Source organism: Macrotis lagotis, chromosome X (genome assembly GCF_037893015.1).
Source record: "Macrotis lagotis isolate mMagLag1 chromosome X, bilby.v1.9.chrom.fasta, whole genome shotgun sequence".
Taxonomy (NCBI): domain Eukaryota; kingdom Metazoa; phylum Chordata; class Mammalia; order Peramelemorphia; family Peramelidae; genus Macrotis; species Macrotis lagotis.
In genome coordinates, this window is record NC_133666.1 from 126,889,155 (window position 1) to 126,907,095 (window position 17,941).

The window sequence follows — 17,941 nt, forward strand, 5'->3', positions numbered from 1 at the left end:
TATCAACCAGAGGCATGATGAAGTGCTGTGATAGAGAAAATTGACTAGAGAGTTTAGAAATTAAGACAAATTCAATATTCTTAAGTTCTTTTGATTCTATTTTTATATTTTTCCTGGTTGGTTTGGCCAAGAATTTCAGTTTCCTTTGCCTAATTAGTTCACTTACTATTCTTTATTTGACTGCCTATTTTTCCCTCCCCTATTCAGTTTTCCCTTCGCTTTTGTTTTTAATTAACAAAAGAACCCGGGTAAAATGAAATTCTTTTTCCTATTAAAGATAGAAAATCTAAAGGACTCATTTCATTAGATATTCAATAAAAATTAAAAGTTCTCCCTTATAAACTAAATTGTGATAAGTTATTAATTATTTAATCAACAGTCTTTGTTGAGTACCTATACATCCAAGACATTCTGTTAGATACTATGAGGATTCAAAGCAATGTAAAATATAATTCCTAGTCTTAAGAACTTTGCGGTTTAGTGGGAGAGAGAAGACACACTCCAGGTTGATACAGACAAACAAAGTAGGGGATAAAGGGATGGAAAGACAGGTCAGAGAAAAGAAACACATAAACAAATGTTGGAGACTAAGTTATTGACTAAAACTGACTTACATGATTTTTCTCCCTTTTTTCCATATAGTACATAATTAGAATTTTTATTTTTCTTAGGAAACACCAACCAAAGAGCTGGGACATCAAGGAGCAGAAGCAAATAATCAGGAGTCTAATAGTGCATCACCATCATTAGGTTCCAGTTACTTGAATAGGTTTACAAACTCAGAAAGTTCAACTGATGAAGAAGGTATTTTGAAAATCCAAGACAAGTTTTAAAATGTAATATTCATCAGTACATTTGTATTCTTACAATTACTTAATGTTGCCTGACTATTTCTATTAAGAGAATGTTCATTTCAGTACAAGTTCTTAATAATTATTGCTAGAAAGTTTTATTGTGTGCAATATGCAGAATATCAAGATTTGATTCTTATGAATAGTCAAGAAGCAATTCCAAAACCAGAATTTTTTTTATTTTTTTAGGTGGCGGTTTTGAATGGGATGATGACTTCTCTCAAGAGTCTTTTATGTCAAAAACAGCAGATAACCTTGGTTCTAAGCCCTCTCTACAAACATCAAAGTACTTTTCTCCTCCACCACCATCTAGAAGTATTGAACAAAGTTGGTCACATGTATCGCCTTATTCTAGGTTTTCTATCTCTCCTGCCAATATTGCAAGTTTTTCTCTTACACATCTTACAGATTCAGATATTGAACAAGGAGGTGAGTGCCCACACAACAATGGGTGCATATGCAGATACTTGGGTACATAACTAATATGGTACATGTTATTAAGTGAATACAGATTAATTGAAAATATTTTGTTTGCTAAATCCATTATAGGAAACTCTTAATAATCACAAGATCTTATCCCACAAACTAACTTCTTCTTATCATATCTGTTCATTAAGTAAAGCCAGGTAAGCTGAATGTGCAGTGGAAATTTTTAGATTTTCTTCACCAGAATGAACAGAGCTCTCTGAGGGTGCAGTGACTTGTTCCTCCCAGTATCTTTCTGGTCTTTGAGCTCTAGAAATAGCTCTGAATCATTGCCAAAAGGGCCATGATATTCTCTTATCTTTAAAAACCTTTTCTTCCCTCCCTGCCCTTTGCCCATGAAAGAAAAATACAAAAGATTGTTTTAAGCTCCTTAAAGATGTGAAATCTAAGTCACATTTTTGGTAATAGACCACACTTTGCTACCATGTCATTTGAGACACCTCCTTTTAAAATTAACTTTAGCCATTAAGTGTTTTTTATGGGGTTGTTTGGATTGTTTCTTAGCTAATATCAATATGTGGTAAAAATGAAGGGACACTGGATACATATCAAATAGTATCTTAGAATAAATGCCACCTTCTTTTATAGTTAGATTTAAAGATAAATGTTAATAGGCGCTCTGGCAGTTGAGGTTTGCAAGTCAAATAATTTAAAAGTAATATAAAGAGTTTTTATTTGTACTTATACTGATTAGATAATACCAATTACTAAGTAGCCCTTCAAGTAGGCAGATGTTTAAAGAACCTTCTCAATTTTTTCATATGCTTCAACCTGTGACATTGAACTAAATGTGTGAGTTAAACAGATGTGTTTCTTCGGTATGAGAGTATGGCAGGTGTTGCTTTAAAGGAGAAAAATCAGTTAAGTGCTCAACTACTTGTTTTGCTATGTAATGCATTTGTTTTGAATGTGAACTAGAAAATTTTTACCTTACAAATGTTAGTTATCTTCAATGTCATCTTACTATCTTTTTACTAAATAGGAAGCAGTGAAGATGGAGAAAAAGATTAAGTGGGTAAAATACTTTTTTAATCAGAAACTGCTTCTACAAGACAGCATGCCCACACTGATGGCCTACACAGTGTAAATACTGATAAACACAAGAGTGTTCAGAGAGCCAATGTAGGCTTCTGCTGGAGTAAGAAGAGGAAACTCAAGAAACACAGAAAAGAAATGTTAAATCAGGACTTTTGATGTGTGTTTGTAATATGTGTTTTTAATCAGTGCAATTTGCTTTTCATTTGGAAGAGATGAATCTACAGCTGTTTAAAAAACTTGAAGTATTAATTCTTCAGGCATTGTTATTTGTAATAAACTTGTAAAGCAATTACACAACCTCCTGGTTATGTATGGGATTGTATCATATTCTTTTTATATTTTTCCATGTAGCTTATTCTATTTGAACCTACACCTGTCATAGATTATATATAATTGTGTCTGTACAACAGGTGGCTGTGTCACTGAAACCGTATGAATGATAGTTGGTCAGTAGTGAGCCATATTTATTCTTGGGGGGGAAAGATCACTAAATACATATTACCTTGCTTTCTGTAATTGCACTACAGATATATGTTCCTAGATTCCCCAACATTGTACAGAATCAGAATCGTAAATTATTCAAGGAAAATAAATCTGGTCAAGCTAGGGCTGTTCACTAGTTTGATTTCTCCTGTTTTTTTATATTTTATTTGCTATGCATGGTAAAATTTAAATGTAAAATTTAAATGAGTGTTATGCTGTTGTAGAATTTGCTGGAATCTTAAACCCAGTACCATTTTTCAAAATGATAAATGATTCTGAATGTTACAGTGTTCATGTTTTTATAGAAAATATTTTTGAGAAGTCTGAAAACACTGATCTGGATTGCTCAATTTAATCAAACGCATTTTCATTTCTTCCCTTGGAATGACTTAAGACTATCAGGCTTCTTTCCAAATAGTTGAAGGGTCTTTCAACCAGTGATTCTTTTGTTTTTTTTGGCTTTTGTGAAGGCTTCTAAACTTCCTGTCTTGAAAAATAAAACAACTGAAAAGATTGTCCCAAATAATAATTTACTCTTTGGTTAATACAGCTAAGAAATTTTAAATTAGATATTTCATAGAATTGTTATGAAATTTCCCCAAAATTAAGAGGTCAAACTTATATTGAGAGTTTCGTTCACCTTTACTATAAAAAGGTAGTGATACCAAAACCAAAAATGGGAAATGCTACCCCTAAATTCTCTCTGCCTTAAAATTGGTAAAAGTTGATTGCCACTTACTTGAACTCTGTTGTTGGTTAACTTGAGTAGTTGAATAAATTGGCCACCTCCCAAGATGAACCTGATCAATTCCAAAGTAGTTCTCCTGGATGGTTACTCCTTGAAATAAATAACATGGTACAGTTTAGGATGGCAGTCAGCTTTAAATTTGCGTTAATGAGAGCTTACAGATCCTTCAGATATTTCAGATATTGGTCTGGGCACACAGACGTCATTTTCTTTTTTTTTTTTCAAAGCAGGGATTTGGGGAAATTTGCCACTAGATGGACATGACCATAAGATGGTCCCAGTGCTCATGGGGACTGAATATTTCCTTCTGGATTAAGTCACTGTGCTGCTTTTTTTTATATTATTATTATTTAAAAACTTGATTTTTAAGGGACTGGAATGCTTGTGAAATAGCTTTGTGATTGTGCAGGGAAGGGTGAAAGGGGTTTACTCTAAAACAGACAATGTTTGTTTTTGAAAATTGGGAGTGGCCACAGGTGAGCCTAGTGTCCAGCTTTCCCAAATATAATGTCTACAGTTGCCAAAAAAGATGCTGTGATTGTGTGCTGAGTGAAGATTCATGTTCATGATGAAGCCAATTACCATAAGGGAAAATTTGCCAATCAGTGGGTTGGTTGATGACATAGAACATTGTTATGTCAACAAGTACTCCCAAGACCCAAGTAAAAAAAAAAGGCCTTATTATAAGCATATGTTACAGTCTCCACCGCTTTAATATCTTTGAAAATGTTATAGGTCAGTCTGTGACTAAATGTTAAAAATAGTTAAGACAGTCGCACAGCAAACAACTTCTACTCTAAATGTATACAGTAAAATTAGAATCTACTTAGTACATGTACACATTGACTAATTTTTTGCAGCATTTTCACAGGAGAAAAAAGATTCAAAATAGAGATTGTGACCCTTTTTAAAACTACTATTTATTGTGTACACTAAACATTTTGCAGGAATCCCCAAAGAGCATGAAATCCTATTTCAGAAACCATATTCATTATGTGTGTGGTTTTTTCCTCTCTCTAAATCACAGGGCATTAGAATATGATTTTGCCAAAATTAAACCTCACCTCTGAATTTCTAGCTATGGAGACTCCTTGAGTTTTAGTAGTAAATGAGATTTTTTATAGCTAATCACTGACCTAAATTGAATAAAAGAGAGGCTGTTCTAATTGTACAAAGTTATAGCTATAGAAGTTTAGCTTGAACTACTGACATCAGACAGATTGAACACATATTAAGCATCTAATACATTGAGCTTAGTGTTGAAGATTCAAAGAGCAAAAGAAAAAAATTACTTGCCCCCCAAGGGACCCACATGGTCAACTCCCAAGGTTTCCTTCAAACTTTTAGACATCTTTTTTTCCACCATGTATAAAGAGATTAGCCACATAGTTCCCATTTAATAATTATTTCACAAATTAGTACTACCCCAAGCCTTCATAAAGGGGTTTGCTTCTTTGAGTTTAAATTGACATATAACTAGTTGCCAAACATGCATCTTTATAAGATCAATTTATATTGGAATTTATGGGGAAAAAAATCTTACTGTATTAGGATATGGAAGGTAGACTTTATGAAATAAATGTGTTAGCATACTGTTTTGAAATTTCAAGCAATACACAGTGGATTGTTCCAACAAAATAGATTTATAACTGTCAACTCTGTTTGGAAATAGCATGTAAGTTCATTGTTCAAATTTAGGTGTGGGTTGTTTTTTTCTTACAAGCCGAATTTTTTATGTGTTATTTGTTCTTAGATTATGTGATTGAAAGTAAATCAGGGGCAGCTAGGTGGCGCAGTGGACAGAGCACCAGCCCTGTCGTCAGGAGGACCTGAATTCAAATGCACCCTCAGACACTTAATAATTACCTAGCTGTGTGACCTTGGGCAAGTTACTTAACCCCATTGCCTTGTAAAAAAAAAAGTCAATCATTGGTATTCTTCCAATTAATTAGAATTGGTTTATAATACGTGATCCACAACAAATATTGATTCCTAAATTTACTCTTGATAATTCAAAAAATATCTAATTTTAAGTTCCATCTTAGTTTTTCAGTGGTTTATTGCTGAATAGATGAATTCTATCAAGTAAATCCCATATTATCTACCCTTTTGAAAATTATCTTTGTTGTCTATCTGATTTTCTCAGATGCCCAGCCTAAAGTAAGAAGGCATAAAATGTGCTTCCAAAATCTCTGATAAGCTGATTTAATGTTTATAAATTAGACTTTTCAGGGTAAATCACAAATGTGTTTAATTTGAAACAAAACATTCGGTAATCTGACTTTTAGGTGGATGGGTAACCTTTTTTGTAGAAATAGGTTTATCTAGGAAAGGTTATTGTATATTTCTGCTGCACTAAAAAATCCTTTCAAGCCACCTCCTTTTATTACTATCTTAAATTGTAAATTTATAGGATTTAATAAATCTTTTTTGAGTGTGTTTTGAGGGGCTTGGCTAAAGGGAAGTACTTCTAGTTTTAAACTATGTACTAAGCACTTCATTTAAAACTTCAGAAGTGCATCAAGTTAGAATCCAGTTGTTTGGATATAGTGATGGGTAGCATCAAAATATTTTAGCCTTATGAGAAACAGCCTTAAAATAAGAATGGGGTGTACAAAATAACTTCAGCTTTAAGTCACAAAAACTATTCTAATATATTAATAGTATTTGTATGTTCAAGTCTTTGATTTGAAAAATAAATTGCTATAATAAAAAGGACCTTAAAAATGTGTTGACAGTATTTGTGATACCAGCAGCCTGTTAAAGATAAGTATGAATGACTTAAAATAATTTGGTTTTGTTTAATAAGTTGTTCAGATTTACACAGGCCTAGGTGTAACTTGATAATGGTACTGATGTATATATAATGTTGAATTATGTTTGTAAATGAGGAATTATGTAATAAAATCATAGGTATGAGGGTTTTCATATTGTAATTTAATACAGGTATAAGGTTTATGGCAATATCATAGTTAATGAAATTTCAGGTCAAATTGTCTTTAAATTGTGTACATTTTTAAATTGTAAGATTTCTACTGTATATTGATCATGCATAGTGTGATTCAATGAATTGCTTGTAATTTAAAAACTATTTAATATTCAAAATAAAGATATAGTTATATATTTATAATCTCTGTTTCTGTGGTCATTTAGTGCCATAAGAGGAAAAAAGATATAGATTCAAGTAGTTGACAGGGATCCTGAATGCCCTTTAATTAGGATAGCATCTAAACTATTCTAGTTGAATTAAGAATCCATCCCATTTTTCAGAAGCTCATTAGAAGGTTTCTGTATCTCTGACTAATAGTAATGCCTTCCAGTATGGCAAGTACTCAACTTATCTTTTGTCACCTTTAGTTTAAGCCATAAAATTCTTACACCATGACTTTAGAAATAACTTCCATAACCCAGTAGGTGTATACTGTTCATGTATAATATGAACTCATTCAAATATAAAACTAGATCTTTAATCAATTTGAGAACTCCAACAATACAGAACACAATTTATCCACATCTGCCCATTTCATGCAACTCTTGTTCTTATCTCTCTCCACAAAGGATCAATCTAATAATGTGCCAGATGCCTCTTTTGCTTTCTCCTTAGATTAGAATACTAAAAGTTCACCTAGCCATCCATCTATCCATCTATCCATCATCCCTCATTCTTGCCACATGACCAGCTAATCTCCTATTCCTATTGATGACATCTTGTACCCCTTTCATTCCTTCTTAGGGACGTGTTGCAGCCCACTCACCCCCACTCTGCATTCACAAGATACTGACTTTAAATTCAGAAAGAAGAGTATTCCATGCTATGCTGGCATAGAGTAATCCCAGTGGGATTTAGAGTTGAAAACATGGGCCCTTGCTTTCATAGGAATATTGGGATTAGTAAAGGAGCATTTCGGTTTCCCTAAAAACAGTCCAATCAGCTCTCTTCCTCTTTGTCTTGGCCCAAGTTTATTACTGGACTATCCATTCCAGATATGTAGACCATTAGATAAACTATAAATATAGAGAGTGTTGCCTTCCAAGTGAAGGTTCAAATCTGGGCAACTGGCATTCTTCACCCATTTATTATTATTTCCTCTGTTATATGGACTGGTCAAACTTCTTTGATTACCTATTTCCTCACTGTCACAAATCAGGACACACAGGTCAAATCAAGAGTTCTAATGACATCTGAACCACTTAATCAAATTTTGTCTTATTACTTAGATTGGTTATAGATTTGATGTTGCTGCTAGTTTTGTTGTTGATTCCAGTATTTAAAGCAGCATTGTGTTAACTTTCATTCTCAGTCACTTGGAAGAAAATGCGAATGAGGGCTTAAAGAGGTCCTTTGTACAGACTAGACATTCTCATGTATTGTAGAAATCACAAAATCACAGGATATCAGAGCTAAAAGGGTCCTCAGCAGCCATCTAATCTAATCTTATCCCAAACTAATTCTTATTAGTATTCATTCTTGAAGAAATCAAAAGGATTCCACTGTGTTAAAGTCAAGGTGCATACTGTATGTCCAACTGTGGCTGATCAGACCCATATGAGCTCAGAAGGCTCTACCAGGCACAAATAATCCATGTAATACACCAGTAGCTCACTATAATGTACAGACAAATTGGACATCCAATCTCTGTTTAAAGATGTCCAATTCTCCGTCCAATGAGGGAGAAATTTATTACCTTTTTTAATTACCTTTTTCCACTTTGGACAGTTCTAACTGTTAGCAGATGTTTCCTGACTTCAATCCTCAATTAGCTCTATTGCTCCTACTTCTTGCCCTCTTAAGAAGACATTGGGAGGCTAGGTGGCGCAGTGGATAGAGCACCAGCCCTGGAGTCAGGAGGACCTGAGTTCAAATGCTGCCTCAGACACTTAATAATTACCTAGCTGTGTGGCCTTGGGCAAGACACTTAACCCCATTCTCCTTGCAAAAAACAAACAAACAAACAAAAAAAGACATTACAATACTTTAGTACAGTTATCATAGTCTGTTGAGTCTTCTCCAAACTCAATTCTTTTGACATTCTCATGGAACAGACAAGACACTTGATAACCTCTGGCTTAATAATATTAAACTGTTCCCAAAATAGAATATCCCTCCCAAATGTGGTCTGACCAAGGAAGAGTATAGAAAGACTCGTTTCTTAAAAGCTAGATGTCCCAAGGTCGTATTAACTTTTTTGACCACTTTATCACACTGCTAAGTTACTGAGCTTGCAATCCACTCTGTTCCCCAGATCTTTTCCAGTCAAACCATTTAATCATTCCAACTACTTCCACCATCTTATATTTATGAAGTTGATTTTTGAATCCATGTAAAATTTTCCATTTATCCCTAATGAATGCCATCTTATTAAATTCAGCCTAATGATCAAACTTTTTAAAGTCCTGGAATCCTTACTCTAGTCATTGAGTCTCTTGGCTATTCCCTTCTAGCTTTGAATTATCTAATTTTGATGAGGAATTTTTCACTTTATCCAGATCATTGATTAAAAAAGATAAACAGCATAGGGCCATCTACATATGGAAGGATGGAGGAAGGAGAGGGTGCTTTTCAGCTAGAAATCTCCCAACTAAAAATGATCCTGAATCCAGTCTTGCAATAAATTCCAAATCCATCGAATTTTCATCTCTCCATCTTTTCCAAAGGAAGAATCTGAGATATTATATCAAGGGCTTTGCATATATCTAGATAAATCTTATCTCTACCATTCTCAGATCTAGTAGTTAATAACCCCATCAAAAAATAAAAGATGCTAGTGTGGCATGAGCTGTTCTTGACTGTTATCTTTACTTTTGGAGATTAATAACAGCTTCATTTTCTAAATACTTACCAATTAACTACCTGTCCTAGAATTTTGCCAGAGATCAAAATCAAGCAACCTGCCCCATTGTTTTTTGAACTGTACTTTAGTACTTCAGTACCTTTAGTACTTCTCTCCATGTTAGAAAAGCAGTCAGTTACTCAGTCAGTACTTAGTGAGCTACTACTATGTGGTAGGCATAGGGCTAAGCACCAGAGTTACAAAAAAGAAACAAAAGACAGTCCCTGACTTCAAGGAACTTACTGGGGTCGCTAGGTGGCGCAGTGGATAAAGCACCGGCCCTGGAGTCAGGAGTACCTGGGTTCAAATCTGGTCTCAGACACTTAATAATTGCCTAGCTGTGTGGCCTTGGGCAAGCCACTTAGCCCCATTGCCTTGGAAAAAAAAAAAGGAACTTACCAGTGCTAAGAGAGACAACATGTCTGACTCTTTGTGATCCCATGGACCATACATACTATGCCAGGCCCTTTTATCCTCCACCATCAACATCTGTCTAAGTTCATATTCATTGTTTCCATGACATTAATCTATCCATCTCATCCTCTGCCATTCCTTTTTTCCCAACTTTTCTAACCCCGGGGTCTTTTCCAATGAGCTCCTGTCTTCTTATTTTTTTATAATCTAAGTTCTTCCTCCTTGACTTCTATGCAGCATGAGCTAAGTCTCCTTGGCCATAGTCTCCTCCTCTTGCTGCTCTTTCCTGGGTTCTTGTATGAGAACCATACCACTTTAGTTGCTTTTGCTGGCTCATCAGTCATGTAATGCCCACTAGCTGTGGGTAGACTCCAAAGCTCTATCCTAGACTCTTTCCTATTTACACATTCTCTCCTAAACTCCAAACACAAACCGATATGTTAATCCATTAATATTTAGTAAGTGACTACTGTGTGACCAAACACTGGAGATATGGAAAAAAAGGCAACAGCCAAGATAAGGTCAGCTTTGATACTCACACCTCACTAGCTTCTGTCTTCCAACTGGAGACTGAATGGTGAAATCAAAGACTCCTTTTATAGAGGGTTCAAAATGCTAGTTATTTCTTCCTGTGTCCCCAACTGTTGTGTGTGGTTTAGAGACCAATATCATCATCATCATGCTTTCCAGAAGAGTACCCTCCACCATCCTCTTCCCCCTTTCAACTTCCTTTTGTTTATTGTCTTTTCTCACTGGATTATAAGCTTCTTGAAGTTTTATTTATATCACCAGTATTAACATAGTTTGTCCTATATAGTAAGTACTTAATAAATGTGTTTTGTTTTGCCCTATAATAAATATGTATTGCCCCAAGGAGCAATCTTATCTCTTCCTTCATCATCTTTCTCCCCAAGATAGCTCTAAAAAACAAACCAAACACTTCATGGTGTCCTTAGCTTGCCTTGCAAAGCCTCTTTGTAACACAATACAAAGTTCATCTTCCATCACTCACCCTTATATCATATTTTTATATTATATTTCTTTTAAAAATCTAGGTTGGACAATGATAAGTCAAAAGTTCAAAGAATGAAGATGAAATATTCCACTCGTCTCCTGACAAAGAGGTGATAAATTTCAAATGCATGAAAAAAATAATACATTTTCAAACATTGCTAATGTGGGAATTTGTTTTGCTGGTCTAGGTAGATCACAAATGAAGGTTTTGTATTTTAAATTTGCTCAAATCTCCCTTTTCATCTTCAGAATTTCATTCTTCAGAGCTTTCTACCTATCCCTCTGGGTAGACTTTTCATAGGGGATCTTAGTCCATAGGGTGCTGCATCCTCTCCTGAATTCCTTGAAATCTGGTGTCCTAAAATTAAGGGTAATAGGGGTGGCTAGGTGGTGCAGTGGATAGAGCCCCGACCCTGGAGTCAGGAGGATCTGAGTTTAAATCTGGCCTCAGACACTTAATAAATACCTAGCTGTGTGGCCTTGGGTAAAGCCACTTAACCCCATTGCCTTGCAAAAGCCTAAAAAAAAAAAAAAATTAAGGGTAATGTCTGACAACATTTAGGTTTCCTTTTTTATCTAAAACAATTCTTTTCTTTTTTTAAATTTTATTTATTTAAGGCAATGGGGTTAAGTAACTTGCCAAAGGTCACACAGCTAGGCAAGACTCTGCAAAAACTTTAGCAAGGAGTAGTCACTTCCTTTCAAGTTCTAATTATTTCCACCCCAGTAGACTCTGTTACTGAAAATCAGATCCAGTATCTTCCCTTGTTGGTTCCTCTAAATGATATGAAATTATAGTTAAGACAAATTAAGAAGTTATCAGTCACCCTTTTGTGGCTTTTGATAGGAAAAAAGAATCCTTCAGGGAGTCTAAATAACTTCTCTATTATCACCATAAGTGCTAAGTTTGTGATGTTTCCCAAACTTTTCATCTATTTCTTCTTTCTGATCAGGTGGCTTATAGTAAGCTCTGATGGCAGTAGTTTTTGCTTCTCCCTCCATGGATTGATCTTCATCCAAATACTCTCCACCATGCTTTCCTCTCTCTGGTTCTTGGTTTTCTCACATGATGATAACTTATTTGTTTCTTAAATAAATTATTCCTGGGGCAGCTAGGTGGTGTAGTGGATGGAGCACCAGCCCTGGAGTCAGGAGGACCTGAGTTCAAATTCGACCTCAGGCACTTAATAATTACCTAGCTGTGTGACCTTGGGCAAGTCACTTAACCCTATTGCCTAGTCAAAAACAAACAAAAAATATTCCATCTTAAATAAATTATTCCCAATCAGAGTTATAGTTCAGTCACATGGGTTACACTCTAGTAAGTCTCTAATACCTATGGGGCTTCATTTGTCTCCTTCCATTAGGTTATCTAGAGATTTATGTATATATGTGTAAGGCCACTGGTTCTGTCTTCATACTTTTCTTGTGTCATAAATACTTTGTACCTACATGTACAAAATCTGCAGCAAAGAAGTCTTAAAACTTGAAGGGGTAGAAAAAGTTAAATGAACATTTTCTGGCAACAACAAGTTTGGCCATTGTGACCAAGTCTTTTTTTCTTTTAAATAGGTGGTGACTTTAGTTCACAGAATAAACTGAAAGCAATTAGTTTTCATTGTCCTAAAGTCTTTTCATCAGACTTGAAAATACTGTGAAGTTTAAAGACTTAAAATGTACTCATTTTTTTCCTTTTAATCAAAAAACAAATATCTTTGGTTATACTAGACAATGGAATAAATTAGGCTTTAGCCTGTGCCCCTGTTTGCCTAAGATAATGTTAACACAACAGACAGGTTTTTCCATGAAATATTCCCTTCTGATTCTCAGTTTCAGGTTCTCACCTAGCTAGATCCTTCTGACAAAACAAATTTCACATTTTAGAGGAAACAAATCATTAATGTAACTCATTTAAACTTCCCAGTGGATAATCAATAGAATTTATTTACTAATGATTCTTCCTTTGATAAAATATCTGTCTGGTATACTTCCTACTTACAATTTCCACAGACTTATTGGCTCAGTCCTGAAGCTTAGATCAATCTTTCACTCTCTTCTTCTCCCCTCCTGCAAAAATAAATCTATTCTTCACATAGTCTAGTAAGTTAGTCTCCTTAAAAACATCACTTTCATGTAATTCTCTCAAAACTTTTGGAAAGTTTCTATTGTATTGCCTAGAAGTGGAACTTCAAACCTCCTTACCTTCATTTTTTCTTAAATTATATGAATCTTTTATTTGTTTTTCCAATTACAAACAATGATAGTTTCTACCAATCATGTTTTGCAAGGTTTTGCATTTTATAATTTTTCCCCCTCCCTCCCTCCTCTCTCCTCTCCCCCCAAAAGAAGGCAATCTGATATAGGCTCTACATTTGCAACCAGAATAAACATAGATCAAAATTGAATGGGATGTAAAAAAAAGAATCAGATCCAAAAGGAAGAAAGAAAACATTAAAGATAACAAAATTACAGAAAATATGAAAACTTTTAAAAATTGAAGATAATAAGTTTTAGTCTTCCTTTAAACTCCACAGTTCCTTCTCTGTATACAGATGGCATTTTCTATCCCAAGTCCCCTAAAATTCCTCCTGATTATTGCACTGATGGAATAAACAAGTCCATCATAGTTGATCATACCCCATGTTGTTGTTACTGTGTATAATGTTCTTCTGGTTCAGTTCATTTCAATCTGCATCAATTCATGCAAATCTTTCCAGGCTTTTCTGAAATCCCATCCCTTGTGACTTCTTATAGTGCATGCTATGAATATTTTTTTACATGAGGAATTTTTAACCTTTTTCCATGATCTCTTTAAGATATAGACCCAGAAAATAATTAAAAACAAACTAGATAATTTTGATTACATTAAATTAAAAAGCTTTTGCACAGACAAAACCACTGTAACCAAGATCAAAAGAAATGTAGTAAATTGAGAAACAATTTTCATGACTAGTGTTTCTGACAAAAGACTCATCTCTAAAATATACAGAGAACTGAGTCAATTTTTTTAAAAAAGACAAGCCATTCCCCAATAGACAAATGGTCAAAGGATATGCAAAGGCAATTTACAGATGAGGAAACCAGAGTAATCCATAATGATAAGAAAAATTGCTCTAAATCACTAATTATTAGAGAAATGCAAATTAAAACATCTCTGAGGTACCACCTCACTCCTCTCAGATTGGCCAATATGACTAGAAAGGACAATGATCAATGTTGGAAAGGATGTGGGAAATCTGAGACACTAATACATTGTTGGTGGAGTTGTGAACTCATCCAACATTTCTGGAGAGCAATTTGGAACTACATCCAAAGGGCAACAAAAATATGCATACCCTTTGATCCAGCAATACCACTACTGGGTCTTTTCCCTGAAGAGATGATGAAAAAGGGTAAAAACATCACTTTGTACAAAAATATTCATAGCAGCTCTATTTGTTGTGGCAAAGAAATGGAAACTGAGGGAAAGTCCATCAATTGGGGAATGGTTTAACAAACTATGGTATATGTATGTGATGGAACACTATTGTTCTAGTAGAAACCAGGAGGGATTGAAATTCAGGGAAGCCTGGAAGGATTTGCATGAACTTATGCTAAGCGAGATGAGCAGAACCAGAAGGACATTATACACCCTAAAAGCAACATGGGAGTGATGATCAACCTTAATGGACTTTCTCATACCAACAGGGTAGCAAGCAGGCATAATTTTGGGGTGTCTGTGATGGAGAATGCCATCTGTATCCTGAAAAAGAATTGTGGAGTTTGAACAAAGACCAAAGACCTTTAATTTAATTTAATTTAAAATTAAATTTAAATTTAATTTAAATTAAATTTAAATTTAAATTAATTTAAATTTAATTTTAAAAAAACGTGATCTTATTATGTAATTTTGCTAGCTCTCATACTTTAAGTTTCTTCCGTAAGGATATGATTTCTTTCTCATTACATTCAACTTAGATCAATCCATACTATGGGAATGATGTAAAGACTAGCAAACTGCCTTCTGGGGGGGATGGGGGGAGGGAAGCAACATTTGGGGAAATTGTAAAAACTCAAAATAAATAAAACCTTTCTAAAATTAAAAAAAATTTCCTCTGACTTTATGTTCCTTCATATGAATTGTTATTTTGTCAAAATCAGTAAAACAATCATTTGCTATTTTGCTTGGTATAGCACAAAATCTATAAATTAAAGTATGGGGTGACAAGAAGGGATCGAGTCTTAGGAGCTCTCTGATAAAATTCATCAGCTAAGGACTCTAACTAAACTTTCGAGAGACAGAACCCACTAAGGGACCCAGTGAGGCAGTTCTCCTACTCAAGGTAACCTGGAGAAGAGCAGAAGGGCTCTGCTCCCCCGGGGCTGGAGGGGCCGCCAGCCAGAGGGGTGGGCCGCCAGAGCCAAAGAACCTCAGCCTCCCGGAGGCAGCCCCAGGGCGCTGGGGGTCTCAGCTCACAGCAGCAGGGGGAGTCTCCTGAGCTGCACCCCGAGGAGTACCAGGCACAAAGTGGGGGAACAGCGGGGGACCTCTGCCAGAGAGAGCATGTGGAGCCCAGCCCTCAGGACACACAGCAAGCAGTATCTTCTTTCCCCAGCCCTGATCCAGGAAACAGAAGCAGGCGGAGCCTGTAAGCAGGAGCCCCGAGGGCATGAGCCCATTGAGCTGAGTGAGCGGAGTGAAGAGAGACTACCTAGCTTTGTCCTCTGCTCCTGAAGCAGGACTCTGGGGCTCTGACCACATTCAGATCCTGACCACAGTCTAGGACCCCCCATAGAACAGCAGCACCCCCCACATCAGCCCCTTGGCAGAGGGGGGCGCTTATGGTCATTCACAGACCAGGAGGGAGGACAGAGCCTCACACACTGAGACCCTTGTGGAGTGTCCCAAAAGCTCAAGAAACACCCCAAACCAGGCCCAGGCTGGGAAAATGAGCAAGCAGAGAAACAAAAAGAAGACTATTGAGAAATATTTTTCAAATGAGCCCAAGAAGGACCAAAATACTAAGTCTGAAGATGAGGAAGCACAAGCTCCTGCATCTAAAGACCAAGAAAAACAGAAATTGGGCTCAGGCTATGATAGAGCTCAAAAAAGACTTTGAAAATCAAATGAGGGAGTTGGAAGAAAAACTGGGAAAAGAAATGAGAGAGATGCAGGAAAAACATGAAAATGAAGTCAGCAGCTTAGTCAAGGAAATCCAAGAAAATGCTGAAGAAAATAGCATGCTAAAAACCAGCTTAGGTCAAATGGATAGAACAGTTCAAAAAGTTATTGAGGAGAAGAAAGCTTTAAAAAGCAAAATTGGCCAGATGGAAAAAGAGATAAGAAAATTCTCTGAGGAGAACAAATCCTTCAGACAAAGAATAGAATTCAGGGAGATTGATGAATTTAACAAAAATCAGGAATCAATATTTCAAAACCAAAAAAATGAAAAATTAGAAGAAAATGTGAAATATCTCATTGAAAAAACAACTGATATGGAAAACAGACTTAGGAAAGATAATTTAAAAATTATTGGAATACCTGAAAGTCATGATCAGGAAAAGAGCCTTGACATCATTTTCAAAGAATTACTACAGGAAAATTGCCCTGATATTCTAGAAGCAGAAGGCAAAATAGAAATGGAGAGAATCCACCGATCCCCCCGAGAAAGAGATCCCAAAAAAACAACCCCTAGGAATATTATAGCCAAGTTCCAGAACTCCCAAGTCAAAGAGAAAATATTACAAGCAGCCAGAAGGACACAGTTCAAATATCGTGGAGCTGCAGTCAGGATCACACAGGACTTAGCAGCAGCTACATTGGAAGCTCGTAGGGCTTGGAATACAATATACCAGAAGGCAAGAGAGCTGAGAATGCAGCCAAGAATGAACTACCCAGCAAGGCTGAATGTCCTCTTCCAGGGAAAAAGATGGACTTTCAATGAACCAGGGGAATTTCAAAGGTTCCTTTTGGAATGGCCAGAGCTGAACAGAAGGTTTGAGCTTCAATTACAGGACTCAGGTGAAGCATGGAGATTGGAGGAGAGGGGGAAATATGAGGGACTTAATGAGGATGAACTGCATGTATTCTTGCATAGAAAAATGACACTGATAATACTCATATGAACCTTCTCAGTTAATAGAGCAGGTAGAGGGAGCTTTTATAGTTGAAGCACAGGAGAAAGCTGAATTCAAAGATAAAATATAGTGTAAAAATGGAGTCAATAGAAAAAAAGGGAAATGGAATGGGAGAAAGGAAAAGGAGAGGGGGAATAGTCCAAGATATTTCACATAAGATTTTTTTTATTACAATGAGCTATTGCAATGATATGGAAGGGGGGAGGCAAGGGGGAATGAGGGAACCTTTGCTCTCATCAGAGATGGCTAGGAGAGGAAACAGCAAATATACTCAATGGGGTATAGACATCTGGAGTAAGAAGGAGGGGGGAGCAGGGGGAAGGGGTGGGGATGTGAATAAAGGAGGAGAGGATGGACCATGGGGGGAGAGTGGCCAGATATTACTCATTTTCTTTCTTACTTCTTGCAAGAGGCTGGGAATGGAAGGCCTACCCAGGACCACAGGGCCAGGTGGATTCTGGGCCTAAGGGGTGGTATGGGGGCTCAGGGCTTCTTGGCCCCAGGACCAGGGATCTGTCTGCTGTGCCACTCAGCGACCCTACAGCAGAGTCATAGTGAAAGGAGAGAGAAAATAGAGTACATGGTAGTGGAGAAGTAAGAAAGGAGGGAGTTGCGATCAGCAATGGCAATGGTGGAAAAATATGGAAATAACTTTTGTGATGGACTTATCATAAAGAATGTGATCCACCCATGACAGAGTTGTTGGTGTTGGAACAAAGACTCAAGCACATTTTTTGTTATGATTATTTGGGGGAGGGTGCAGGGCAAGTAGGGCTGGATGGCCTGCCTGGGGCCACATAGCGGGGTGATCTTTGGGTGTCTGGGGCCGGATTTGGACCCAAGTACTCCTGGCTCAAGGGCCAATGCTCTGTCTGCCACCCAGCCACCCCTACCATTATTACTATTTTATTTTATTTTGTGTTTTTTTCCTTTCTTTTTTTTTTTTGGTTTTTGCAGGG

General features: G+C 36.3%; 1 protein-coding gene across 1 annotated transcript in view; it reads left to right on the top strand.

Annotated features, from left to right (window-relative positions):
- Nucleotides 1-6,312, top strand: part of LMTK2 (lemur tyrosine kinase 2) — a 105,282-nt gene extending 98,970 nt beyond the window's left edge. Inside the window, exons 13-15 of the mRNA XM_074201912.1 lie at nucleotides 672-804; nucleotides 1,041-1,280; nucleotides 2,320-6,312. Coding sequence (XP_074058013.1) covers nucleotides 672-804; nucleotides 1,041-1,280; nucleotides 2,320-2,348 — 402 coding nt within the window. The 3' untranslated portion in view covers nucleotides 2,349-6,312. The remainder of the gene's footprint in view (nucleotides 1-671; nucleotides 805-1,040; nucleotides 1,281-2,319) is intronic.
- The last annotated feature ends 11,629 nt before the right edge of the window (nucleotides 6,313-17,941 follow it).